The following is a 26095-nucleotide window of genomic DNA, read 5'->3' on the forward strand; positions in this document are numbered from 1 at the left end:
CACCTTTACATTTAGCTGGTTGGTAGAGGATAGAACCACCTTTACATTTAGCTGGTTGGTAGAGGATAAAACCACCTTTACATTTAGCTGGTTGGTTGGTAGAGGATAAAACCACCTTTACATTTAGCTGGTTGGTTGGTAGAGGATAAAACCACCTTTACATTTAGCTGGTTGGTTGGTAGAGGATAAAACCACCTTTACATTTAGCTGGTTGGTTGGTAGAGGATAAAACCACCTTTACATTTAGCTGGTTGGTTGGTAGAGGATAAAACCACCTTTACATTTAGCTGGTTGGTTGGTTGGTTGGTAGAGGATAAAACCACCTTTACATTTAGCTGGATGGTTGGTAGAGGATAAAACCACCTTTACATTTAGCTGGTTGGTTGGTAGAGGATAAAACCACCTTTACATTTAGCTGGTTGGTTGGTAGAGGATAAAACCACCTTTACATTTAGCTGGTTGGTTGGTAGAGGAGAAAACCACCTTTACATTTAGCTGGTTGGTTGGTAGAGGATAAAACCACCTTTACATTTAGCTGGTTGGTTGGTAGAGGATAAAACCACCTTTACATTTAGCTGGTTGGTTGGTTGGTCCTCTCTGTGACGGTTCACTATGTACTCAAAGCTACCTCACTGTGACGGTTCACTATGTACTCAAAGCTACCTCTCTGTGACGGTTCACTATGTACTCAAAGCTACCTCACTGTGACGGTTCACTATGTACTCAAAGCTACCTCTCTGTGACGGTTCACTATGTACTCAAAGCTACCTCACTGTGACGGTTCACTATGTACTCAAAGCTACCTCACTGTGACGGTTCACTATTTACTCAAAGCTACCTCACTGTGACGGTTCACTATGTACTCAAAGCTACCTCACTGTGACGGTTCACTATGTACTCAAAACTAACTCACTGTGACGGTTCACTATGTACTCAAAGCTACCTCACTGTGACGGTTCACTATGTACTCAAAGCTACCTCACTGTGACGGTTCACTATGTACTCAAAACTAACTCACTGTGACGGTTCACTATGTACTCAAAGCAACCTCACTGTGACGGTTCACTATGTACTCAAAACTAACTCACTGTGACGGTTCACTATGTACTCAAAGCTACCTCACTGTGACGGTTCACTATGTACTCAAAGCTACCTCACTGTGACGGTTCACTATGTACTCAAAGCTACCTCACTGTGACGGTTCACTATGTACTCAAAGCAACCTCACTGTGACGGTTCACTATGTACTCAAAGCTACCTCACTGTGACGGTTCACTATGTACTCAAAGCTACCTCACTGTGACGGTTCACTATGTACTCAAAGCTACCGCACCGTGACGGTTCACTATGTACTCAAAGCTACCATCTCTGTGACGGTTCACTACGCACTGGATTGGGAGATGAAGGGCTACAGGTTGAAAAAACTTGTTCCCTTTATGTGAGTCATACAAGCGCACACTTAGCCCTAGAATTAATGAATGCTGTGACTGAGTGGGAGCTACAGAGACCAAATATCACAATCCCAGCCACTGCAGATAACGTACAAAACATTGTAAGCGGACGGGTTAGGGCCCCATATTGGATGTTTTTTTGCACACATTCTGAACCTAGCTGCCAAAAGGCAGTCTCTCATCTAGGCAGTGTCCCGCCTCCTGGGGAAAATCGGAAAAGTGGTGTCTTTTTTCCCCACAAAAGCACAACCGCTCACCAAGTCTTGACAGTCATGCAAGAGATGCTCGAGAAACCATAACACAAATGAATCCATGATGTCACAACCCGTTGGAATACCATACATGACATGTTGGAATGTTATGTGGAGCAGCAACCGGCCAGCTACTCTGCTGTATTGGACAAGGCTGTGAAGTAGTCGGTCAGAGACATAGTCATGCTGACTGACAGTGAACTGGAGCTGGCAGGAGAACTCATTCAGCTACTCAACCCCCCTGAGAACAATGACTACTCTCATGAGCAGTGAAACAAATCCCACCTCATCAATAATTATCCCACTGAAGACAATGATTCTCAACTCCATGGCACCAGGTCCTGAGGACAGTGCAACCATCAGGGAGGCCAAGGCAGCCATCACTCAGGACTTGGAGAGAAGATACACAGACCGGGATTATTATCCCCTCCTCAAACAGGGCCATCCACAGAGGAAGAATATCCATCCTCATTATCCCCTCCTCAAACAGGGCCATCCACAGAGGAAGAATATCCATCCTCATTATCCCCTCCTCAAACAGGGCCATCCACAGAGGAAGAATATCCATCCTCATTATCCCCTCCTCAAACAGGGCCATCCACAGAGGAAGAATATCCATCCTCATTATCCCCTCCACAAACAGGGCCATCCACAGAGGAAGAATATCCATCCTCATTATCTCCTCCACAAAAAAACACCGTTATGGCAGAGTTATTTGGGGAGCTTTTCAAAGCAGAGGAAGAGACCAAACCCTTTTCCAAAATGATTGAGGAGGAGGTCACCTCATACAAGGCAGCAGATTGTAATCTGATCTTTTTTTGTGGTGGAAAACAAAACCAGTCAAAGTTCCCCATGTTGCACAACAGAGGCTCAGTGTCCCGGGAAGCTCTGTTGTAAGTGAGAGAGTGTTCTGCACCTCACGGGGACATTGTCAGTGCCGGCCGTTCTCGTCTTGCTTCAGAGAATGTTGACATGCTTTTCACAGAAGAACCTCGACGTAAAGGAATGGATTCTCATATAGGGAACTAACTTTATGTTGCACTTCATGTTATTTTTACATTGAATATTGCCTATACAAGTATGTACCCTGTTTATTTAAAATAGAGAAGGCAAAAGCTAAGAAGCACTTTTCATTTGAATGTTTCTCTCCCCTTGATTTCATACAGTGGAGACAGAAACCAGGCCTAGTCAGTCATCCTGACATCTTTTCTGAAAGGAACATTTTGATTTCGTACAGTGGAGACAGAAACCAGGCCTAGTCAGTCATCCTGACATCTTTTCTGAAAGGAACATTTTGATTTCGTACAGTGGAGACAGAAACCAGGCCTAGTCAGTCATCCTGACATCTTTTCTGAAAGGAACGTTTTGATTTCGTACAGTGGAGACAGAAACCAGGCCTAGTCAGTCATCCTGACATCTTTTCTGAAAGGAACGTTTTATTTGTCTTTCGGCAAAATAAAGAGTTCATTGTTTAAAGGTTGATGTGTTTTTATTTTTTGTTCTTAAATATAAAGATACCAGAATCATACGGTTGCCGTGATACATACTGAACCGTGGCCCACAAACCGTGATACATACTGAACCGTGATTCATATTGAACCGTGATACATACTGAACCGTGGCCCACAAACCGTGATACATATTGAACCGTGATACATACTAAACCGTGGCCCACAAACCACGATACATACTGAACCGTGGCCCACAAACCGTGATACATACTGAACTGTGGCCCACAAACCATGATACATACTGAACCGTGGCCCACAAACCGTGATACATACTGAACCGTGGCCCACAAACCGAGATACATACTGAACCGTGGCCCACAAACCGTGATACATACTGAACCGTGGCCCACAAACCATGATACATACTGAACCGTGGCCCACAAACCGAGATACATACTGAACCGTGATACATACTGAACCGTGGCCCACAAACCGAGATACATACTGAACCGTGATACATACTGAACCGTGATACATACTGAACCGTGGCCCACAAACCGTGATACATATTGAACCGTGATACATACTGAACCGTGGCCCACAAACCGTGATACATATTGAACCGTGGCCCACAAACCGTGATACATACTGAACCATGGCCCACAAACCATGATACATATTGAACCGTGATACATACTGAACCGTGGCCCACAAACCGTGATACATACTGAACCGTGATACATACTGAACCGTGATACATACTGAACCGTGGCCCACAAACCGTGATACATACTGAACCGTGATACATACTGAACCGTGGCCCACAAACCGTGATACATACTGAACCGTGGCCCACAAACCGTGATACATATTGAACCGTGATATATACTGAACCGTGGCCCACAAACCGTGATACATACTGAACCGTGGCCCACAAACTGTGATACATACTGAACCGTGATACATACTGGACCGTGATACATACTGAACCGTGGCCCACAAACCGTGATACATACTGAACCGTGGCCCACAAACTGTGATACATACTGAACCGTGATACATACTGAACCGTGATACATACTGAACCGTGGCCCACAAACCGTGATACATACTGAACCGTGATACATACTGAACCGTGATACATACTGAACCGTGATACATACTGAACCGTGATACATACTGAACCGTGATACATACTGAACCGTGGCCCACAAACCGTGATACATACTGAACCGTGATACATACTGAACCGTGATACATACTGAACCGTGATACATACTGAACCGTGATACATACTGAACCGTGATACATACTGAACCGTGATACATACTGAACCGTGATACATACTGAACCGTGATACATACTGAACCGTGATACATACTGAACCGTGATACATACTGAACCGTGATACATACTGAACCGTGATACATACTGAACCGTGGCCCACAAACCGAGATACATACTGAACCGTGATACATACTGAACCGTGGCCCACAAACCGTGATACATATTGAACCGTGATACATACTGAACCGTGGCCCACAAACCGTGATACATACTGAACCGTGATACATACTGAACCGTGATACATACTGAACCGTGATACATACTGGACCGTGATACATATCGAACCGTGGCCCACAAACCGTGATACATACTGAACCGTGATACATACTGAACCGTGATACATACTGAACCGTGATACATACTGGAACCGTGATACATACTGAACCGTGATACATACTGAACCGTGATACATACTGCTGCCCACAATCCCTACAGGTTGAACCGTTGAACATACTGAACCGTTAGACCGTGATACATTTGAACAAATAGTTGCAATATTATCCTCAGTAATTTTCCATCCAAGTTGTCAGACCCCGGTGGCTTGTAATAATAATAATAATAATAATAATAATAATAATAATAATAAATAATAGACAACAATAACCGTGATACATACTGAACCGTGGCCCACAAACCGTGATACATATTGAACCGTGGCCCACAAACCGAGATACATACTGAACCGTGATACATACTGAACCGTGATACATACTGAACCGTGGCCCACAAACCGTGATACATACTGAACCGTGATACATACTGAACCGTGATACATACTGAACCGTGATACATACTGAACCGTGGCCCACAAACCGTGATACACATTGAACCGTGATACATACTGAACCGTGGCCCACAAACCGTGATACATATTGAACCGTTGCCCACAAACCGTGATACATACTGAACCGTGATACATACTGAACCGTGGCCCACAAACCGTGATACATACTGAACCGTGATACATACTGGACCGTGATACATACCGAACCGTGGGTGCACTGTACCGTTGTATCCCTAGAGGTTACACCGTTTCTTGCTTAGATTGTAGATTTGACAAATAGTGGCAATATTATCCTCAGTAATTTTCCATCCAAGTTGTCAGACACCGGTGGCTTGTCATTGTTGATAGACGACAATAATGTTTTCACCTCTTCCCCACTCACTTTACTAAATTCAGAATTGTCAATGCTTGTCTTTCATAATTTGGTCAGTTATACTTGGATGTGTAGGGTTGACATTTGTTGCTGGCATGTCATGCCTAAATTTGCTATTCTTGCCAATGAAAAAATTATGAAAGTATTTATTTCTTAGTATTATTTATTTTTCTTAATTTTTTTCTTTTATTCTCTTTATTAACAAATATCAACAAACAAAATAGGAATAGTTACATGCAAACAAGCATACATAAAAACTATTTACATTGCCAGAAATCCTTACAAAACAAATCATATTCATTAACACAACAGGTTTTAATATCCTTTTTTGTTTTTCATTTTAGTTAAAGTAGTGCCATTTTGAAGTTAGGTTTTGAATTAGACCATTTGCATTTGTGAATCAACCACAGAGGAATTTAAAAAATATACAACCCCCCTTGAAATCGCATCAAAAACAATTGCATATTCTTATTTGAATTTTAACCTTATCAAGAAATTCCCCATATGAGAGTAGATATCCATCCTCATTGTTACACTCTGACCATGATTTGCGTTGTTTAGTTTTAGTTTAGTTTAGTTTAGTTTATTTTATTTTTACAGGGACAGTGCACATTAATCAACGTTTCAGTAAAAGTGCCGGTTTTAGCCAGCCGGCTAATTTTCAACCGCAGTCCCTGGGCAGGTTATTAAAAACCATTACAATATAGACAATAGCACCATAGACATAGCGACATAGCAACATAGGACAAGCAAGACATAGCATACAGACAGAGCAACATAGAACAAAAAGCAGCAAGACAAAATTCATAAAAGCAACAAAGTGTTTCCACACCTCACAAGCTACAAACAACAGACAACATGGAAAGCGGCAACACACAGCTAGGGACCATGTTCACAAATCTGATTGACCTTTAGCCATGTCTTAAAGCATTTTGTGAAAGTGTGATATGTGGTGCAGTGTGTGTCTGATGGCAGTGTTGTCATGTTTTGTCATTGGTTATCATGTCTTGTCTCTGTGCTTCCCTTCTATTCGTTTCCCTCTGCTGGTCTTATTAGGTTCTTTCCCTCTTTCTATCCCTCTCTTCCCCTCCCTCTCTCCCTCTCTCGCTCTCTCTCCTTATCGTTCCGTTCCTGCTCCCAGCTGTTCCTCATTTACTCTTTTCACACCTGTCCCCTATTTTGCCCTCTGATTAGAGCCACTATTTCTCCCTCTGTTTTCCGCTTCTGTCCTTGTCGGATCCTTGTATGATGTTCGCTGTTCTGTGTCCTTGTCTCGCCCTGTCGTGTTTTGTCTTCTTCAGATGCTGCGTGTGAGCAGGTGTCTTAGTCTGCTACGGTCGGTGCCTTCCCGAAGCAACCTGCAGTCTATGGTCGAGTCTCCAGTCAGTCCTCGCTACTACGAGTGGATTTCAGTTTTTCCTGTTTTGTTTTCTCCTTGATATTTCCAGGATTATTACTTTTGTCATTTACTGGAATAAAGACTCTGTTTTCGTTAAGTCGCTTTTGGGTCCTCATTCACCAGCATAACAAGTGTATTCCAGACATGGGAAGCTCTCACAGAGAATGCAGATTTACTAAAGGTGCTTTTCCTTAGGGGAACTATACAGTCACCTCTCATGGCAGACCTTGTGGATCTGCTGCCATATGTCTGGGTTTTCTGTTTAACAAAAATATTGAGTGGAGGGGGAGCCAGGCCATTAAGGATCTTGAATACAAGACATGCGTCGGTGTATTGCACAAGATTTTCCCAACTCATGAGCTCATGTTTTCTAAGGATGTGACAATGATGATGGCTATTGGGCTTCCTATTGGCTATTGGGCTTCCTATCAAGCACTTTGAGAGCCTGTTTGTAGACAGACTGAATAGGTTTTAATGTTGTACAGCAAGCTTGGGCCCAACTAGTCAAGCAGTATGTTAAGTGGGGGAGTATCATAGATTGGAAGTACAGTTTTGCTACCTCTGTAGTCAAACAATTTCGTATAAATCGGAAATTAGCTAGATTGAATTTAGTTATTTGAATTACCTTTTTCACATGCTTTTTAAAAGAGAGGTTGGAATCAAGTATGATGCCAAGGTAATTAAAATCGGATACCACCTGGAGCTTCTCCCCTGACACATAGACATCTGGCTCAGTAGCATCTGTTGCCCTCTTTGTGAAGAACATGCAAACAGTTTTTTTCACATTGAGATGCAAACACGAGTCACTGAGCCACTTTGTAACCTGGACCATTACAGTAGTGAGTTCTTGTTTGTTTCTATGTTTTGTTTGGTCAGGGTGTGATATTAGCTGGTATTCTATGTTGTATGTCTAGTTTGTCTATTTCTATGTGTTTTGGCCTGATATGGTTCTCAATCAGTGGCAGGTGTTTGTCGTTGTCTCTGATTGGGAACCATATTTAGGTAGCCTGTTTTGTATTGTGGTTCGTGGGTTATTGTCTATGTTATGTTAGCACTCAGTTTCTATAGCGGTCACGTTCGTTTGGTTAGTTTGTTTGTTTTAGTGTACTTCGTATTTTTTTCGTCAATCATTAAATCATGCATTCACACCACGCTGCGCTTTGGTCTCCTCAATAAAACGATCGTCAGCATCCTCATTCAGTAACTGACCAACCAAAATCCTTTTATTCTCAAACGATTTTTAAATCAATAATAATAATGGGGTTAAAGTTTAATTCACTCCTTTGTTTTTCATCCTTGCTTATAACAATTCCAAGATTAAGACCTTATCTTTAAGTGGGATACCATATACTCCTGTAAAACACAATCCTTGAGTGGAAATAAGACCGACTTATTGATATTAATTTTCAAACCCGAAACTAATGAAAAGTCTTCAATACAGGAAACTAATTTTAAAACCTCATTCCTGTCTCTTAAACATATGGTGGTATCATCAGCCAGTTTAAATTCATTTTCCTTTTCTTGATATGAAGGGCCATCATTTGAGTAACCAATAAAAATACAAATGGACTAATTGGGCAGCCTTGCCTAATGCCACGGCCAATATCATATCTTTGGGATGTCCCGTGAGCTAATTTTACAGAGCTAGTACAACCACTATATAACGTTTGGACTGCTTTCAAAAAATAGTCACTAAACCCCAAAAAACGTATTGCTTTGAACATACACTCATGTTCTACAGTGTCAAAAGCTTTATAAAAATCAACAAACATAAGAAAACTATCATCAAGGATGAGGTCATTATAGTCAATCATATCTAAGATCAACCTGGTGTTATTACTAATGTGTCGACCAAAACCACATTGTTCTTCATCAATTATATGATGCAAGCCTTGTTTCACCTTCTTAGCAAATACAAGGGCAAATCATTTCCCATCATTATTCAACAGGCTAATGGGTCTCCGGTTGTCTATATAAAGACTATCCTTATTAGGTGTGTGAATCAAAGTAATGACACCTTGCTTTAAGGAAGCCAGGTACTCCCCTTTTTCTATTGATTCTTGAAACATAACAAGAATGAAAGGAATAAATGTATCATTGAATGCTTTATAAAACTCTCTTATTAAACCGTCATTTCCAGGGGACCTATTGTCCTTAAGGCTTTTATAACAGTCTTTTATCTCAATTCAGATAACTCATCATCACAAAAATCCCTGAAATCATTATCTATCTTCTTAGCAATGTTTGCTACATCTGTCTAAGAAAGGATCCATATTGGAAGTTGGCTGGGCTGATGTGTACAGATTCCGATAAAACTAGGCAACATGCTGAGAGATTTATTTTGGATTTTCATTGGGAGGATTATTGATAATTAATTTAAATATGTAAGTCTTTTCGCCTTCCCTTTTTTTCTAAATTAAATAAATATTTTTTATTTTTCTCTCCCTCTTCCGTCTATTTTCATCTTGATCTTACAAACGCTCCCTGGGCCTTTTCCTCGTAGATACAGTCTGACTGCATTTGCAATGATGATAGCTCCAGTAAATCCTGATTAGTTAGTTCACTTTCTTTTAGTATAATCCACTATTCCCTTTATGATGTCATATTCTTTCTCTCTCTTGGCACGAGCAATTTCTTTCCCCATTGAAATAGCCAAAAGCCTTATATCAAATTTCATTAGGTCCCAGTAACTTCCAAAAGTCTTCATAACACAGCCACAATTCCTTTATTTATCATTAATTCCTGCTACTTCCTTCTTAAATACTTCATTCTCTAGTAAAGTCTTGTTCATTTTCCAGTAACGTTTACTAACTTTTTTTGGTTGACAAACCGTGCATATTTATCTTTATTGAGATCCCTTTGTGGTGTGTTAAAATCAATGGTTTAATCGAGACTGTATCAACCTTGTCAGCCATATCTACAGATATCAGCCAGAAATCAATAGGGGATTGTTTAGATAAATCTTTGGTACTCCGTAATCTTATCTGGGTTCTTATGTCTCCAAATATCTAGAACACTTAACCTTAGACATATATTCCTTATCTCACAAACATAATTGCTGTCCTTAGGAGGCCATATATCTAGATTATCATGTAATACTGTGTTAAAATCTCCACCCCATATTACTTTGGCCAATGGAAATTTAGAGGCTGAAGAAATTCGGCTTGTCCCCAAAAACACTCACAAACTTCTACAGACGCACAATCGAGAGCATCCTGTCGGGCTGTATCACTGCCTGGTACGGCAACTGCTCTGCCCACAACCGTGAGGCTCTCCAGAGGGTAGTGAGGTCTGCACAACGCATCACCGAGGGGGCAAACTACCTGCCCTCCAGGACACCTACAGCCCTCGATGTCACAGGAAAGCCATAAATATCATCAAGGACAACAACCACCCAAGCCACTGCCTGTTCACCACGCTATCATCCAGAGGGCGAGGTCAGTACAGGTGCATCAAAGCTGGGAGCGAGAGACTGAAAAACAGCTTCTATCTCAAGGCCATCAGACTGTTAAACAGCCACCACTAACATTGAGTGGCTGCTGCCAACGTACTGACTCAAATCTCTAGCCACTTTAATAATAAAACATTGGATGTAATTATTGTATCTCTAGCCACTTTAAACAATGCCACTTTATACAGTGTTTACATACCCTACATTACTCATCTCATATGTATATACTGTACTCTATACCATCTACTGCATCTTGCCTATGCCGTTCGGCCATCTCTCATCCATATATTTATATATACATATTCTTATTAATTCCTTTATACTTGTGTTTATAAGGTAGTTGTTGTGAAATTGTTAGATTACTTGTTAGATATTACTACACTCGCGTTAACATCTGCTAACCATGTGTATGTGACCAATAACATCTGCTAACCACGTGTATGTGACCAATAACATTTGCTAACCATGTGTATGTGACCAATAACATCTGCTAACCATGTGTATGTGACCAATAACATCTGCTAACCATGTGTATGTGACCAATAACATCTGCTAACCATGTGTATGTGACCAATAACATCTGCTAACCATGTGTATGTGACCAATAACATCTGCTAACCATGTGTATGTGACCAATAACATTTGCTAACCATGTGTATGTGACCAATAACATCTGCTAACCATGTGTATGTGACCAATAACATCTGCTAACCATGTGTATGTGACCAATAACATCTGCTAACCATGTGTATCTGACCAATAACATCTGCTAACCATGTGTATGTGACCAATAACATCTGCTAACCATGTGTATGTGACCAATACAATTTGATTTGATTTTGACTCTTAAAGTTGCCTTTTAAAATAGCGACACCTGCTGACACCTGCTGACCCATTAGTACCAAATTAGTACCAAATGAAAACCAAATATCATTCCCCCATTGACAAAAACACAGTATCTGTGGAACAGGCATGAGTTTCTTGAATTAAATAAAAGTCAGCACTCTTACCCTTACAATACACAAAATAAAGATTTCCTTTTCAAATATTACGGATTCCCCTGATGTCCATGATGTTAATAGAAAAAACAGAAATGGACATTTACTATCACTATATGAAGAATATTAATAATTAATTAATTCATATTAATATTAAACTTTTACAAAAATAAATGTTCTTACTAGTTGCAAATAAAAACAGTCTTTTGCAAGTGTTTGACCTAAATTATATATATATATTTTTTTTTTCATACAATTGCAAATAACATTGTGCTGTAAATTGGTAAAACGAATAGCCATCAAGCTAACATTAAGTGTCGGTGCGAATTTCCCTGCCATTAAAAAATAAGTAAAAGGTTGCTCTTTCCTCAAGAAATATAAACTTTTATCGAATGCAAATAAAACTCAGTCCTGCACAACTCACTTGATAAATCCAGCAGTCAACAAACTAGGCGTGAATTTCCCTTCCATTAACAAAAGCCTTAGCTCCCATCAAAGTATGCACTTTTCCCTTCCTTCCTTGCTCTCTCAATCGTCGGCCACAGACGATTCCAAGCTTCTTTGTCAAATACTGTCAGATCCTCCTTGAACCTCAGGTTGTCGTTCTTTTAATAGTCATATAACTTTGCACTTTTCCATGTCATGTCCCTCGCTGTCCTGGCGATGAATCTCATTTTCCCTGTCATGTCCCTCGCTGTCCTGGCGATGAATCTCATTTTCCATGTCATGTCCCTCGCTGTCCTGGCGATGAATCTCATTTTCCATGTCATGTCCCTCGCTGTCCTGGCGATGAATCTCATTTTCCATGTCATGTCCCTCGCTGTCCTGGCGATGAATCTCATTTTCCATGTCATGTCCCTCGCTGTCCTGGCGATGAATCTCATTTTCCATGTCATGTCCCTCGCTGTCCTGGCGATGAATCTCATTTTCCATGTCATGTCCCTCGCTGTCCTGGCGATGAATCTCATTTTCCATGTCATGTCCCTCGCTGTCCTGGCGATGAATCTCATTTTCCATGTCATGTCCCTCGCTGTCCTGGCGATGAATCTCATTTTCCATGTCATGTCCTCGCTGTCCTGGCGATGAATCTCATTTTCCATGTCATGTCCCTCGCTGTCCTGGCGATGAATCTCATTTTCCATGTCATGTCCCTCGCTGTCCTGGCGATGAATCTCATTTTCCATGTCATGTCCCTCGCTGTCCTGGCGATGAATCTCATTTTCCATGTCATGTCCCTCGCTGTCCTGGCGATGAATCTCATTTTCCATGTCATGTCCCTCGCTGTCCTGGCGATGAATCTCATTTTCCATGTCATGTCCCTCGCTGTCCTGGCGATGAATCTCATTTTCCATGTCATGTCCCTCGCTGTCCTGGCGATGAATCTCATTTTCCATGTCATGTCCCTCGCTGTCCTGGCGATGAATCTCATTTTCCATGTCATGTCCCTCGCTGTCCTGGCGATGAATCTCATTTTCCCTGTCATGTCCCTCGCTGTCCTGGCGATGAATCTCATTTTCCATGTCATGTCCCTCGCTGTCCTGGCGATGAATCTCATTTTCCATGTCATGTCCCTCGCTGTCCTGGCGATGAATCTCATTTTCCATGTCATGTCCCTCGCTGTCCTGGCGATGAATCTCATTTTCCATGTCATGTCCCTCGCTGTCCTGGCGATGAATCTCATTTTCCCTGTCATGTCCCTCGCTGTCCTGGCGATGAATCTCATTTTCCATGTCATGTCCCTCGCTGTCCTGGCGATGAATCTCATTTTCCCTGTCATGTCCCTCGCTGTCCTGGCGATGAATCTCATTTTCCATGTCATGTCCCTCGCTGTCCTGGCGATGAATCTCATTTTCCATGTCATGTCCCTCGCTGTCCTGGCGATGAATCTCATTTTCCCTGTCATGTCCCTCGCTGTCCTGGCGATGAATCTCATCTGGTCGTTGTGGCTGGTTATTTTCCCCATCTCTCAGCCTACCCAGGCGGTACACTACATCCAGAGAACCTGCAACAACATTTCGCTCCTCTTCCGGGACTGGGTGTTATGAGGGTGTTACACCCCCTGCTATAATGTGGATAAAGGGTTACCTGTAACAGAACACAGAGGGTGTTATGGCTTTACACCCCCTGCTATAATGTGGATAAAGAGTGACCTGTCTAACAGAACACAGACGGTGTTATGGCTTTACACCCCCTGCTATAATGTGGATAAAGAGTGACCTGTCTAACAGAACACAGACGGTGTTATGGCTTTACACCCCCTGCTATAATGTGGATAAAGAGTGACCTGTCTAACAGAACACAGAGGGTGTTATGGCTTTACACCCCCTGCTATAATGTGGATAAAGGGTTACCTGTAACAGAACACAGAGGGTGTTATGGCTTTACACCCCCTGCTATAATGTGGATAAAGAGTGACCTGTCTAACAGAACACAGACGGTGTTATGGCTTTTACACCCCCTGCTATAATGTGGATAAAGAGTTACCTGTCTAACAGAACACAGAGGGTGTTCTTTAATGGAAGCCTCTCCAACATAATCCAGGTAGAATGAGGAATTCCCCAGGGATCATCTGGAGCGTCAGGCACGCGACTGATTGGCTGGTCTGTCAGTGGTTGAGAGATAGAGACAAATTTGAGGACAGTGACAGTCAATACCGCCTTGCACACTCTTGCCTGATCTAGGGTGTAATCATTAGTCCAACAGTTGCAAACGAGAGTTTCTATTGGACAAATTCAGGTATATTATTGCTGTTTAAGAAACGTTTTTTAAAACAGAATCAGCGGAATGAATACACCCCTGATCACGAGGAAACACAGTTCACTCTCATAGCAGCCACGTTGCATTCATTCTCTTCCTTTCGCTTGTGGACTTCAATGCGCAACACATCAGCTGTACGTGACCAGGAGAAAAAACCTTTCCAAGCCAAACCGCTACACATCGTTGTCACCATATTAGATAAAGTAACATCATAGTCAATATAGCTAATAGAACTAATGTGTCAGTAAACCTGCTACAAACATGTACCGTTACATTGTACAGTCAGTAAGCAGTTACACCTGGTGGCAATACATTTATATATTTCTCTCTGGCTTCTTCTTCATTTTGGAACAAATTAATTTGTTCAAAGCTGTTCAATTGTTGTCTTTCTTTCTCTTTGAGGCAACTACTCACCACAATTTATGCACTGCAGTGCTAGCCATATGTAGCTTATACTTTAAGTACTAGATCCTTTCTCTCATCCTTTGATTGGGTGGACAACATGTCAGTTCATGCTGAAAGAGCTCTGATAGGCTGGAGGACGTCCTCTGGAAGTTGTCATAATTACTGTATAAGTCTATGGAAGGAGGTGAGAACCTCCTAGGTTTTGTATTGAATTCAATGTACACAGAGGAGGATGGAAACTAGCTGTCCTCCGGCTACACCATTGTGCTACCCTACAGAGTGCTATTGAGGCTACTGTAGACATTTGCTAAACAGTGTTTTAATCAGTTATTTGGTGACGTGATTATATTTAGTGTAGTCTTATCTAAAAAGGATCACTTTTTAAATGTTTTACAATTTACATTTTTATGAAATTGTCAGGATTTGGCCAGGGTTGTTCCGGTTTTTGGTCACTAGATGCCCCCATTGTGCCTTTTGATCTTTTGTTTTCCCTTGATCCCCATTATTATTTGCACCTGTGCCTCGTTTCCCCTGATTGTATTTAAACCCTTTGTTTTCCTCTGTTCTTTGCTCTGTGTTTGTATGTTAGCACCCAGCCCTAGTACTCTGTGAACTCTTGTTAATCCCGGTGGACTCTCTTGTTAATCCCGGTGGACTCTCTTGTTAATCCCGGTGGACTCTCTTGTTAATCCCGGTGGACTCTCTTGTTGATCCCGGTGGACTCTCTTGTTGATCCCGGTGGACTCTCTTGTTGATCCCGGTGGACTCTCTTGTTAATCCCGGTGGACTCTCTTGTTAATCCCGGTGGACTCTCTTGTTAATCCCGGTGGACTCTCTTGTTGATCCCGGTGGACTCTCTTGTTGATCCCGGTGGACTCTCTTGTTAATCCCGGTGGACTCTCTTGTTAATCCCGGTGGACTCTCTTGTTGATCCCGGTGGACTCTCTCCCGGTGGACTCTCTTGTTAATCCCGGTGGACTCTCTTGTTAATCCCGGTGGACTCTCTTGTTAATCCCGGTGGACTCTCTTGTTAATCCCGGTGGACTCTCTTGTTAATCCCGGTGGACTCTCTTGTTGATCCCGGTGGACTCTCTTGTGGAATTCTGTTTTTTGTTCTTGTTTGTTTGTTTTTGAGTATCTTTTGAGGCTTTTTTGTGCTTTACCTTCCACCTTGTGGATTTACCTTTTTGTCTTGGAGGATTACCTTTGTTCTTGTGGAATTCCTTTTGAGGTTGTGGAGTTACATGTTTTCCTGAAGAACTTCACTTTTTACTTCATTAAATACACCGTCTCAAGTACTGCTGTGTCTGCCTCATCTTCTGGGTTCTGCTGACTATTCGTGGCTCAGTTGGTTTAGTGACAATTTCTCACTCCGGAGACCCGGGTTCGTAACCGGGTCCTGACAGAAATTCATTGAGAAGGATGATCCTCCCCTTCCTCCTCTGAGGAGCCTCAACTGATACATAGACATTCAGTTGTATAATTGACTACGTAACCACTAGTCTACCTGCCGCCCCAGCGGCAGCATTCAGTTGTATAATTGACTACACATCCCCCTTTCTCCACTTTAATAATGTTTACATACTGCTTTACTCATTTCATATGTATATACTGTGTTCTATTCCAATATAGACTGAATATTAGTCAATGCCACATCGACATCACTCGTTTTAGTTTATGTATTTCTTAATTCCATTATTTTACTTTTAGATTTGTGTTGTGAATTGTTAGATACTACTGCATTTATCTACACCGATAATAACATCTGCTAGGATTTGATTTGATAAATATGTGTATGTGACAAATAAAAATGGATTTGATTTATAGCGTGATTCATTACTACAGAAAATGCTTTTCCACTGCTCCAGTCCAATGCTGGGGAGCTTTACACCACTCCAGCCCACGCTTGGCATTACACATGGAGATCTTAGGCTTGGAAACTGGCCACGGAAACCCATTTCATGAAGCTCCCGACGAACAGCTTGTGCTGACGTTGTTTCCAGCGGAGGTTTGGAACTCAGTAGTTAGTGTTGCAACCGAGGACAGACGATTTTGACATGCTACAGTACGCACTTCAGCACTCGGCGGTCCTGTTCTGTGAGCTTGTGTGGTCTACCACTTTGTGTATGAGCCGTTGTTGCTCCTAGACGTTTCCTCTTTATAATAAAGCACATAGAGTTGACTGGGGGCAGCTCTAGCAGGGCAGAAATTTGATGAACTGACTCGTTGGACCTTCTCTACCTCTCTTATTCTCTACCTCTCTACCGCTCTACCATCGTATCGCTCTACCCTCTCTACCTCTCTACCCTCTCTACCTCTTTAGCCTCTCTACCTCTTTAGCCTCTCAACCCTCTCTACCTCTCTACCCTCTCTACCCTCTCTACCCCTCTATCTCTCTACCTCTCTACCCTCTCTACCCTCTCTACCTCTCTACCCTCATATCCTCTCTACACCTCTACCCTCTATCTCTCTACCCTCTCTACCTCTCTACCCTCTCTACCTCCCTAACCTCTCTACATCTCTTTACCCTCTCTACCTCTCTACCCTCTCTACCTCTCTACTCTCTCTACCCTCTCTACCTCTCTACCTCTCTACCTCTCTACCCTCTCTACCTCTCTACTCTCTCTACTCTCTCTACCCTCTCCACCCTCTCTACCCTCTTCCACCCTCTCTCCCTTTCTACCCTCTCTACCTCTCTACCCTCTTTACCTCTCTACCCTCTCTGCCTCTTATAGTACAGTAACAGCTACAATCAGCTATCTTTCTGAAAAGGGTTTGCTAACAAAAATATTTTTTCCTCTCCTCACCCCTCTTGTCCTCCTCCTCCTCCCCCCTCTTGTCTTCCGTCTCCTCCACCAATCCGCGCCACTCCTCTCCTCTCCTCCCACTCCTCCTCCCCTCATCTCCTCTACTCACCTCTCACCTCTCTCCTTCCCTCTCCTCCCCTCCCCCCTATGCTTGCCTCTCCTCTCCTCTCCTCTCCTCTCCTCTCCTCTCCTCTCCTCTCCTCTCCTCTCCTCTCCTCTCCTCTCCTCTCCTCTCCTCTCCTCTCCTCTCCTCTCCTCTCCTCTCCTCTCCTCTCCTCTCATCTCATCTCATCTCATCTCCTCTCCTCTCCTCTCCTCTCCTCTCCTCTCCTCTAGGGTCTGTATGAGGAGTGTCAGTATCTCTTCCAGCCCCAGCTCATCGTTCAGAGGCTGATAGGGATCTCTGTTCTCTATCCTGGTTACTTCATAGAACAGATGGTTCCTGCCCACAACAGATCTGTGCTCTACAAGTATGTCTACTCTACCCGATCCCTATTGTGACATCACTGTCTGTCTGTCTGTCTGTCTGTCTGTCTGTCTGTCTGTCTGTCTGTCTGTCTGTCTGTCTGTCTGTCTGTCTGTCTGTCTGTCTGTCTGTCTGTCTGTCTGTCTGTCTGTCTGTCTGTCTGTCTGTCTGTCTGTCTGTCTGTCTGTCTGTCTGTCTGTCTGTCTGTCTGTCTGTCTGTCTGTCTGTCTGTCTGTCTGTCTGTCTGTCTGTCTGTCTGTCTGTCTGTCTGTCTGTCTGTCTGTGTCAATTCAATTTAAGGGCTTTATTGTCATGGGAAACATATGTTTACATTGCTGAAGCAAGTGAAATAGATAATAAACAAAAGTGAAATAGACAATAATGAACAGTAAACATTACATTCACAAAAGTTCCAAAAGAATAAAGACATTTCAAATGTCATATTATGTGCAAATAGTTAAAGTACAAAAGGGAAAATAAATCAACATAAATATGTGTTGTATTTACAATGGTGTTTGTTCTTTACTGGTTGACCTTTTCTTGTGGCAACAGGTCACAAATTTTGCTGCAGTGATGGCACACTGTGGTATTTCACCCAATTTAAATTCTTTGTGGGTCTTTGTAATCTGAGGGAAATATGTGTCTCTAATATGGTCATACATTTGGCAGGAAGTACAGCTCAGTTTCCACCTCATTTTGTGGGCAGTGTGCACATAGCCTGTCTTCTCTTGAGAGCCATGTCTGCCTACGGTGTTTGTCCCATTTTGTGAAATCTTGGTTGGTGAGCGGACCCCAGACCTCACAACCATAAAGGGTAAAGGGTTCTTTATCTGATTCAAGTATTTTTAGACAGATTCTAATTGGTATGTCAAATTTTATGTTCCTTTTGATGGCATAGAAGGCCCTTCTTGCCTTGTCTCTCAGATCGTTCACAGCTTTGTGGAAGTTACCTGTGGTGCTGATGTTTAGGCCGATGTATATATAGTTTTTTGTGTGCTCTTGGGCAACGGTGTCTAGATGGAATTTGTATTTGTGGTCCTGGCAACTGAATCTTTTTTGGAACACCATTATTTTTGTCTTACTGAGATTTACTGTCAGAGCCCAGGTCTGACAGAATCTGTGCAGAATGTCTAGGTGCTGCTATTGGCCATTCTTGGTTCATTTCCAATTTCAAGGAGGAAGTCTGGGTTCCTGCTCTTTAGGCCAAAGGCACATGTCCTCAGACCTTGTATATTCCAGAATGAGATAGTAAAAGCTTTGTGTTCCATAGTCTCTAGTGTTCCATAGTGTCTAGTGTTCCATAGTGTCTAGTGTTCCATAGTGTCTAGTGTTCCATAGTGTCTAGTGTTCCATAGTGTCTAGTGTTCCATAGTGTCTAGTGTTCCATAGTGTCTAGTGTTCCATAGTGTCTAGTATTCCATAGTGTCTAGTGTTCCATAGTGTCTAGTGCTCCATAGTGTCTAGTGTTCCATAGTGTCTAGTGTTCCATAGTGTCTAGTATTCCATAGTGTCTAGTGTTCCATAGTGTCTAGTATTCCATAGTGTCTAGTGTTCCATAGTGTCTAGTGTTCCATAGTCTCTAGTGTTCCATAGTGTCTAGTGTTCCATAGTGTCTAGTATTCCATAGTGTCTAGTGTTCCATAGTGTCTAGTGTTCCATAGTGTCTAGTGCTCCATAGTGTCTAGTGTTCCATAGTGTCTAGTATTCCATAGTGTCTAGTGTTCCATAGTGTCTAGTGTTCCATAGTGTCTAGTGTTCCATAGTGTCTAGTGTTCCATAGTGTCTAGTGTTCCATAGTGTCTAGTGTTCCATAGTGTCTAGTGTTCCATAGTGTCTAGTGTTCCATAGTGTCTAGTGTTCCATAGTGTCTAGTGTTCCATAGTGTCTAGTATTCCATAGTGTCTAGTATTCCATAGTGTCTAGTATTCCATAGTGTCTAGTATTCCATAGTGTCTAGTGTTCCATAGTGTCTAGTGTTCCATAGTGTCTAGTGTTCCATAGTGTCTAGTGTTCCATAGTGTCTAGTGTTGTTTAGTGTCTAGTGTTCCATAGTGTCTAGTGTTCCATAGTGTCTAGTGTTCCATAGTGTGTAGACTTCCATAGTGTCTAGTGTTCCATAGTGTCTAGTGTTCCATAGTGTCTAGTGTTGTTTAGTGTCTAGTGTTCCATAGTGTCTAGTGTTCCATAGTGTCTAGTGTTCCATAGTGTGTAGACTTCCATAGTGTCTAGTGTTCCATAGTGTCTAGTGTTCCATAGTGTCTTGTTTGGTTTAGGCCCGGACTATCACAGTAGGTGTGATCAGAGCATGTTGAGCATCTGATGCTACCTCTTAGATCGCAGGATGGGGCTCGGGCAGGTGTTGTCTCTCTCCTTCTCAAATCAATTCAATTTCAGGGCTTTATTGGCATGGGAAACATATGTTAACATTGCCAAAGCTAGTGAAATAGATAATAAACTAAAGTGAAATAAACAATAAAAATGAACAGTAAACATTACACTCACAAAAGTTCCCGAAGGAATAGAGACATTTCAAATGTCGTATTATGTCTGCCTGGGAACACTGTATACTGTAGTGTTATAACGATGTGCAAATAGTTAGAGTACTAAAGGGAAAATAAATAAACATAACTATCTCTGTCTCTCTCCCTGTTTATCATTCTCTCATTTTCTCTCTCTCTCATTTTCTCTCTCTCTCATTTTCTCTCTCTCTCATTTTTTCTCTCTCTCTCTCTCTCTCTCTCTCATTTTCTCTCTCATTTTCTCTCTCTCTCTCTCTCTCTCTTTTTCTCTCTCTCTCTCTCTCTCTCTCTCTCTCTCTCTCTCTCTCTCTCTCTCTCTCTCTCTCTCTCTCTCTCTCTCTCTCTCTCTCTCTCTCTCTCTCTCTCTCTCTCTCTCTCTCATTATCTCTCTCTCTCCCCCTGTCTCTCTCTCTCCCCCTCTCTCTCTCCCTGTCTCTCATTATCTCTCTCTCCCCCTGTCTCTCTCTCTCCCTCTCCCTCCCTGTCTCTCCTCTTTCTCTCTCTTTGTCTCTCTCCATTTTCTCTCTCTGTCTCTGTCTCTGCCTCTTTCTCTCTCTTTTTAATGCTGGGTGTATTACGGGTCAATTCAACAACATACAGAGAGTTTGCATAGTGTTATTCATTCTAAATCTGTTCTCTTCTAAAGCTTAGAAAACATTCACCTGGTAGGACTACTGAATGTCAATGAACTAGGAACGAGAATGATTTGTTTGAATTAATCAGGTGTGAAACGAGCCCAATGGAGTGGAAGCTAGCTAATGAAGGAAACATTAATTACTTATTATTTATTATTTTTAATTTTCAAATGGAAAAATCTACATTCATAATAACCTGTTTATCTGAATGCCTTTAATAGTATATAGAAAACAATTAATGTTGCCATTTCTTCTGTTGTTTAAGCTCTGCAGCGTTACACCATCCCATCTGGTTTAAACTCTCGTTGGTTTGTTTGATGTGCAACATAAGGCTAAATTAATTGGACTGAAAGGACAAATAGAAAACAGCTAACTGATAGTCCTTTGGATGAAAACAAAAACATTTACTTTCTCAGTAATCAAAGCATAGAGTTAATCTTCACATTTCCACAATGTTGTACAGATAATTCATCCTAATTTGGTATATTTTGAATAATGTCAATATTTTCTAGAAGAAAGGATGCCTTTTCTGTCCCCTAATGATAAATCAGTAGTAGAATGGGGCTATAATAATGCTGCATAATGATAAATAATGGTAATGATGATAAAAATGATTAATGATGATGATAATGATAATTATGTTAATGATGATGAATAATGATAACGATAATAATAACGATGATAATTATGTTAATGATAATGAATAAAGACAATGATGATAATAAAGACAATGATGATAAAAAATAATGATAAATAATGATAATGATAAATAGTGATACATAATGATAAATAATGATAATGATAAATAATGATAATGATAAATAATGATAAATAGTGATACATAATGATAAATAATGATCATGATAAATAATGATAAATAATGATACATAATGATACATAATGATAAATAATGATAAATAATGATACATAATGATACATAATGATAAATAATGATAAATAATGATACATAATGAAAATGATAAATAATGATAAATAATGATACATAATGATAAATAATGATAATGATGATAAATAATGGTAATGATGATACATAATGATTAATGATGATACATAATGATAAATAATGATACATAATGATAAATAATGATAATGATGATAAATAATGATTCATGATGATAAATAATGATTCATGATGATAAATAATGATAAATAATGATACATAATGATACATAATGATAAATAATGATACATAATGATACATAATGATACATAATGATACACAATGATAAATAATGATACATAATGATAATGATCATAAATAATGATACATAATGATAATGATGATAAATAATTATACATAATGATAAATAATGATAAATAATGATACATAATGATACATAATGATAAATAATGATACACAATGATACAAAATGATACATAATGATAAATAATGATACATAATGATTAATGATAAATAATGATACATAATGATACATAATGATACATAATGATACATAATGATTAATGATACATAATGATTAATGATACATAATGATACATAATGATACATAATGATACATAATGATACATAATGATAATGATGATAAATAATGATAATGATGATAAATAATGATAAATAATGATACATAATGATACATAATGATACATAATGATACATAATGATACATAATGATAATGATGATAAATAATGATAATGATGATAAATAATGATAAATAATGATACATAATGATAAATAATGATACATAATGATACATAATGATAAATCATGATAAATAATGATAAATAATGATACATAATGATACATAATGATACATAATGATAAATAATGATACATAATGATACATAATGATACATAATGATAAATAATGATACATAATGATACATAATGATAAATAATGATACATAATGATAAATAATGATACATAATGATACATAATGATACATAATGATACATAATGATAAATAATGATACATAATGATAAATAATGATACATAATGATAAATAATGATAAATACTGATACATAATGATTAATGATGATACATAATGATTAATGATGATACATAATGATAAATAATGATACATAATGATACATAATGATAATGATACATAATGATAATGATACATAATGATAAATAATGATACATAATGATACATAATGATACATAATGATAATGATGATACACAATGATGATGATGATACATAATGATAATGATAAATAATGATAAATAATGATACATAATGATACATAATGATACATAATGATACATAATGATAATGATAAATAATGATACATAATGATAATGATAAATAATGATACATAATGATAAATAATGATACATAATGATAATGATACATAATGATACATAATGATACATAATGATACATAATGATTAATGATGATAAATAATGATAAATAATGATACATAATGATAAATAAAGATAAATAATGATACATAATGATTAATGATGATACATAATGATTAATGATGATACATAATGATAAATAATGATACATAATGATACATAATGATACATAATGATACATAATGATTAATAATGATACATAATGATTAATGATGATACATAATGATAAATAATGATACATAATGATAAATAATGATAATGATAAATAATGATAAATAATGATACATAATGATACATAATGATACATAATGATACATAATGATTAATGGTGATAAATAATGATAAATAATGGTAAATAATGATGATACACAATGATGATAAATAATGAGGGTAATAATGATAATAGTGATGATGATGATAATAATGATGATATAACGTAGATGATAATGGTGATGATGATAGTGATGATAATAATGATGATGATGACAATGACGATAGTGTTGATGATGATGATGATAATGATGATAGTGATGATAATAATGATGATAGTGATGATAATAATGATGATAGTGATGACAATAATGATGCTAGTGATGATAATAATGATGATAGCGATGATGATAGTGATGATGATAGTGATGATAGTGATGATGATAGTGATGATAGTGATGATAATAGTGATGATAGTGATGATAATAATGATGATAGTGATGATAATAATGATGATAGTGATGATAGTGATGATGATGCTGATAGTGATGATAGTAATGATAATAATGATGATAGTGATGGTAGTGATGATGATGATAGTGATGATGATGATGATAGTGATGCTAATAATTATAATAATGATGATGATAGTGATGATGATGATGATAGTGATGCTAATAATTATAATAATGATGATAATAATGATGATAGTGATGATAGTGATGATGATGCTGATAGTGATGATAGCAATGATAATAATGATGATGATGATGCTGATAGTGATGATAGCAATGATAATAATGATGATGGTAATGATGATAGCGATGATGATGATGATAGTGATGATGATAGTGATGATGATAGTGATGATGATGATGATGATAGTGATGATGATGATGATGATAGTGATGATGATGATGATGATGATGATGATGATGATGATAGTGATGATGATGATGATGATGATGATGATGATGATGATGATGATGATGATGATGATGATGATGATGATGGTGATGATGGTGATGATAGTGATGATGATGATGATGATGATAGTGATGATAGTGATGATGATGATGATGATGATAGTGATGATAGTGATGATGATGATAGTGATGATGATAGTGATGATGATAGTGATGATGATGATAGTGATGATAGCAATGATAATAATGATGATGGTAATGATGATAGCGATGATGATGATAGTGATGATAGTGATGATGATGATAGTGATGATTGTGATGATGATGATGATGATCGTGATGATGATAGTGATGGTGATGATGCAGATGATGGTGATGATAGTGATGATGATAGTGATGATAATAATTATGATAGTGATGATAGTTATGATGATAGTGATGATGATGATGATGATGATGATGATGATGATGATGATGATGATAGTGATGATAGTGATGATGATGATGATGATAGTGATGATAGTGATGATGATGATAGTGATGATAGTGATGATAGTGATGATAGTGATGATGATAGTGATGATGATGATAGTGATGATAGTGATGATGATGATAGTGATGATAGTGATGATAGTGATGATAGTGATGATGATGATGATGATAGTGATGATGATGATAGTGATGATGATGATAGTGATGATGATAGTGATGATGATGGTGATGATAGTGATGATGATAGTGATGATGATGATAGTGATGATGATGATAGTGATGATGATGATAGTGATGATAGTGATGATAGTGATGATAGTGATGATGATGATAGTGATGATGATAGTGATGATAGTGATGATAGTGATGATGATGATAGTGATGATAGTGATGATGATGATAGTGATGATGATAGTGATGATGATAGTGATGATAGTGATGATAGTGATGATGATGATAGTGATGATAGTGATGATGATAGTGATGATGATAGTGATGATGATAGTGATGATAGTGATGATGATAGTGATGATGATGATAGTGATGATTGTGATGATGATGATGATGATAGTGATGATGATAGTGATGGTGATGATGCAGATGATGGTGATGATAGTGATGATGATAGTGATGATAATAATGATGATAGTGATGATAGTTATGATGATAGTGATGATAGTGATGATGATGATAGTGATGATAGTGATGATGATGATAGTGATGATGATAGTGATGATGATAGTGATGATAGTGATGATAGTGATGATGATGATAGTGATGATAGTGATGATGATAGTGATGATGATAGTGATGATGATAGTGATGATAGTGATGATGATAGTGATGATGATGATGATAGTGATGATTGTGATGATGATGATGATGATAGTGATGATGATAGTGATGGTGATGATGCAGATGATGGTGATGATAGTGATGATGATAGTGATGATAATAATGATGATAGTGATGATAGTTATGATGATAGTGATGATGATGATGATGATGATGATAGTGATGATG

The 26095-nt window shown here is 39.1% G+C and overlaps 1 protein-coding gene across 2 annotated transcripts in view; it reads left to right on the plus strand.

The window, feature by feature from the left end:
• tmem8b (transmembrane protein 8B) overlaps positions 1 to 26095 on the plus strand; it is a 197274-nt gene that overhangs the window by 66203 nt on the left and 104976 nt on the right. For both annotated transcript variants that reach the window (XM_046335000.1, XM_046335001.1), the window contains one exon: positions 17811 to 17944. In XM_046335000.1, the coding sequence (XP_046190956.1) occupies positions 17910 to 17944 (35 nt within the window). In that variant the 5' untranslated portion in view covers positions 17811 to 17909. The remainder of the gene's footprint in view (positions 1 to 17810; positions 17945 to 26095) is intronic.

This window comes from Oncorhynchus gorbuscha, unplaced genomic scaffold (genome assembly GCF_021184085.1).
Source record: "Oncorhynchus gorbuscha isolate QuinsamMale2020 ecotype Even-year unplaced genomic scaffold, OgorEven_v1.0 Un_scaffold_640, whole genome shotgun sequence".
In the NCBI taxonomy this organism is placed as follows: domain Eukaryota; kingdom Metazoa; phylum Chordata; class Actinopteri; order Salmoniformes; family Salmonidae; genus Oncorhynchus; species Oncorhynchus gorbuscha.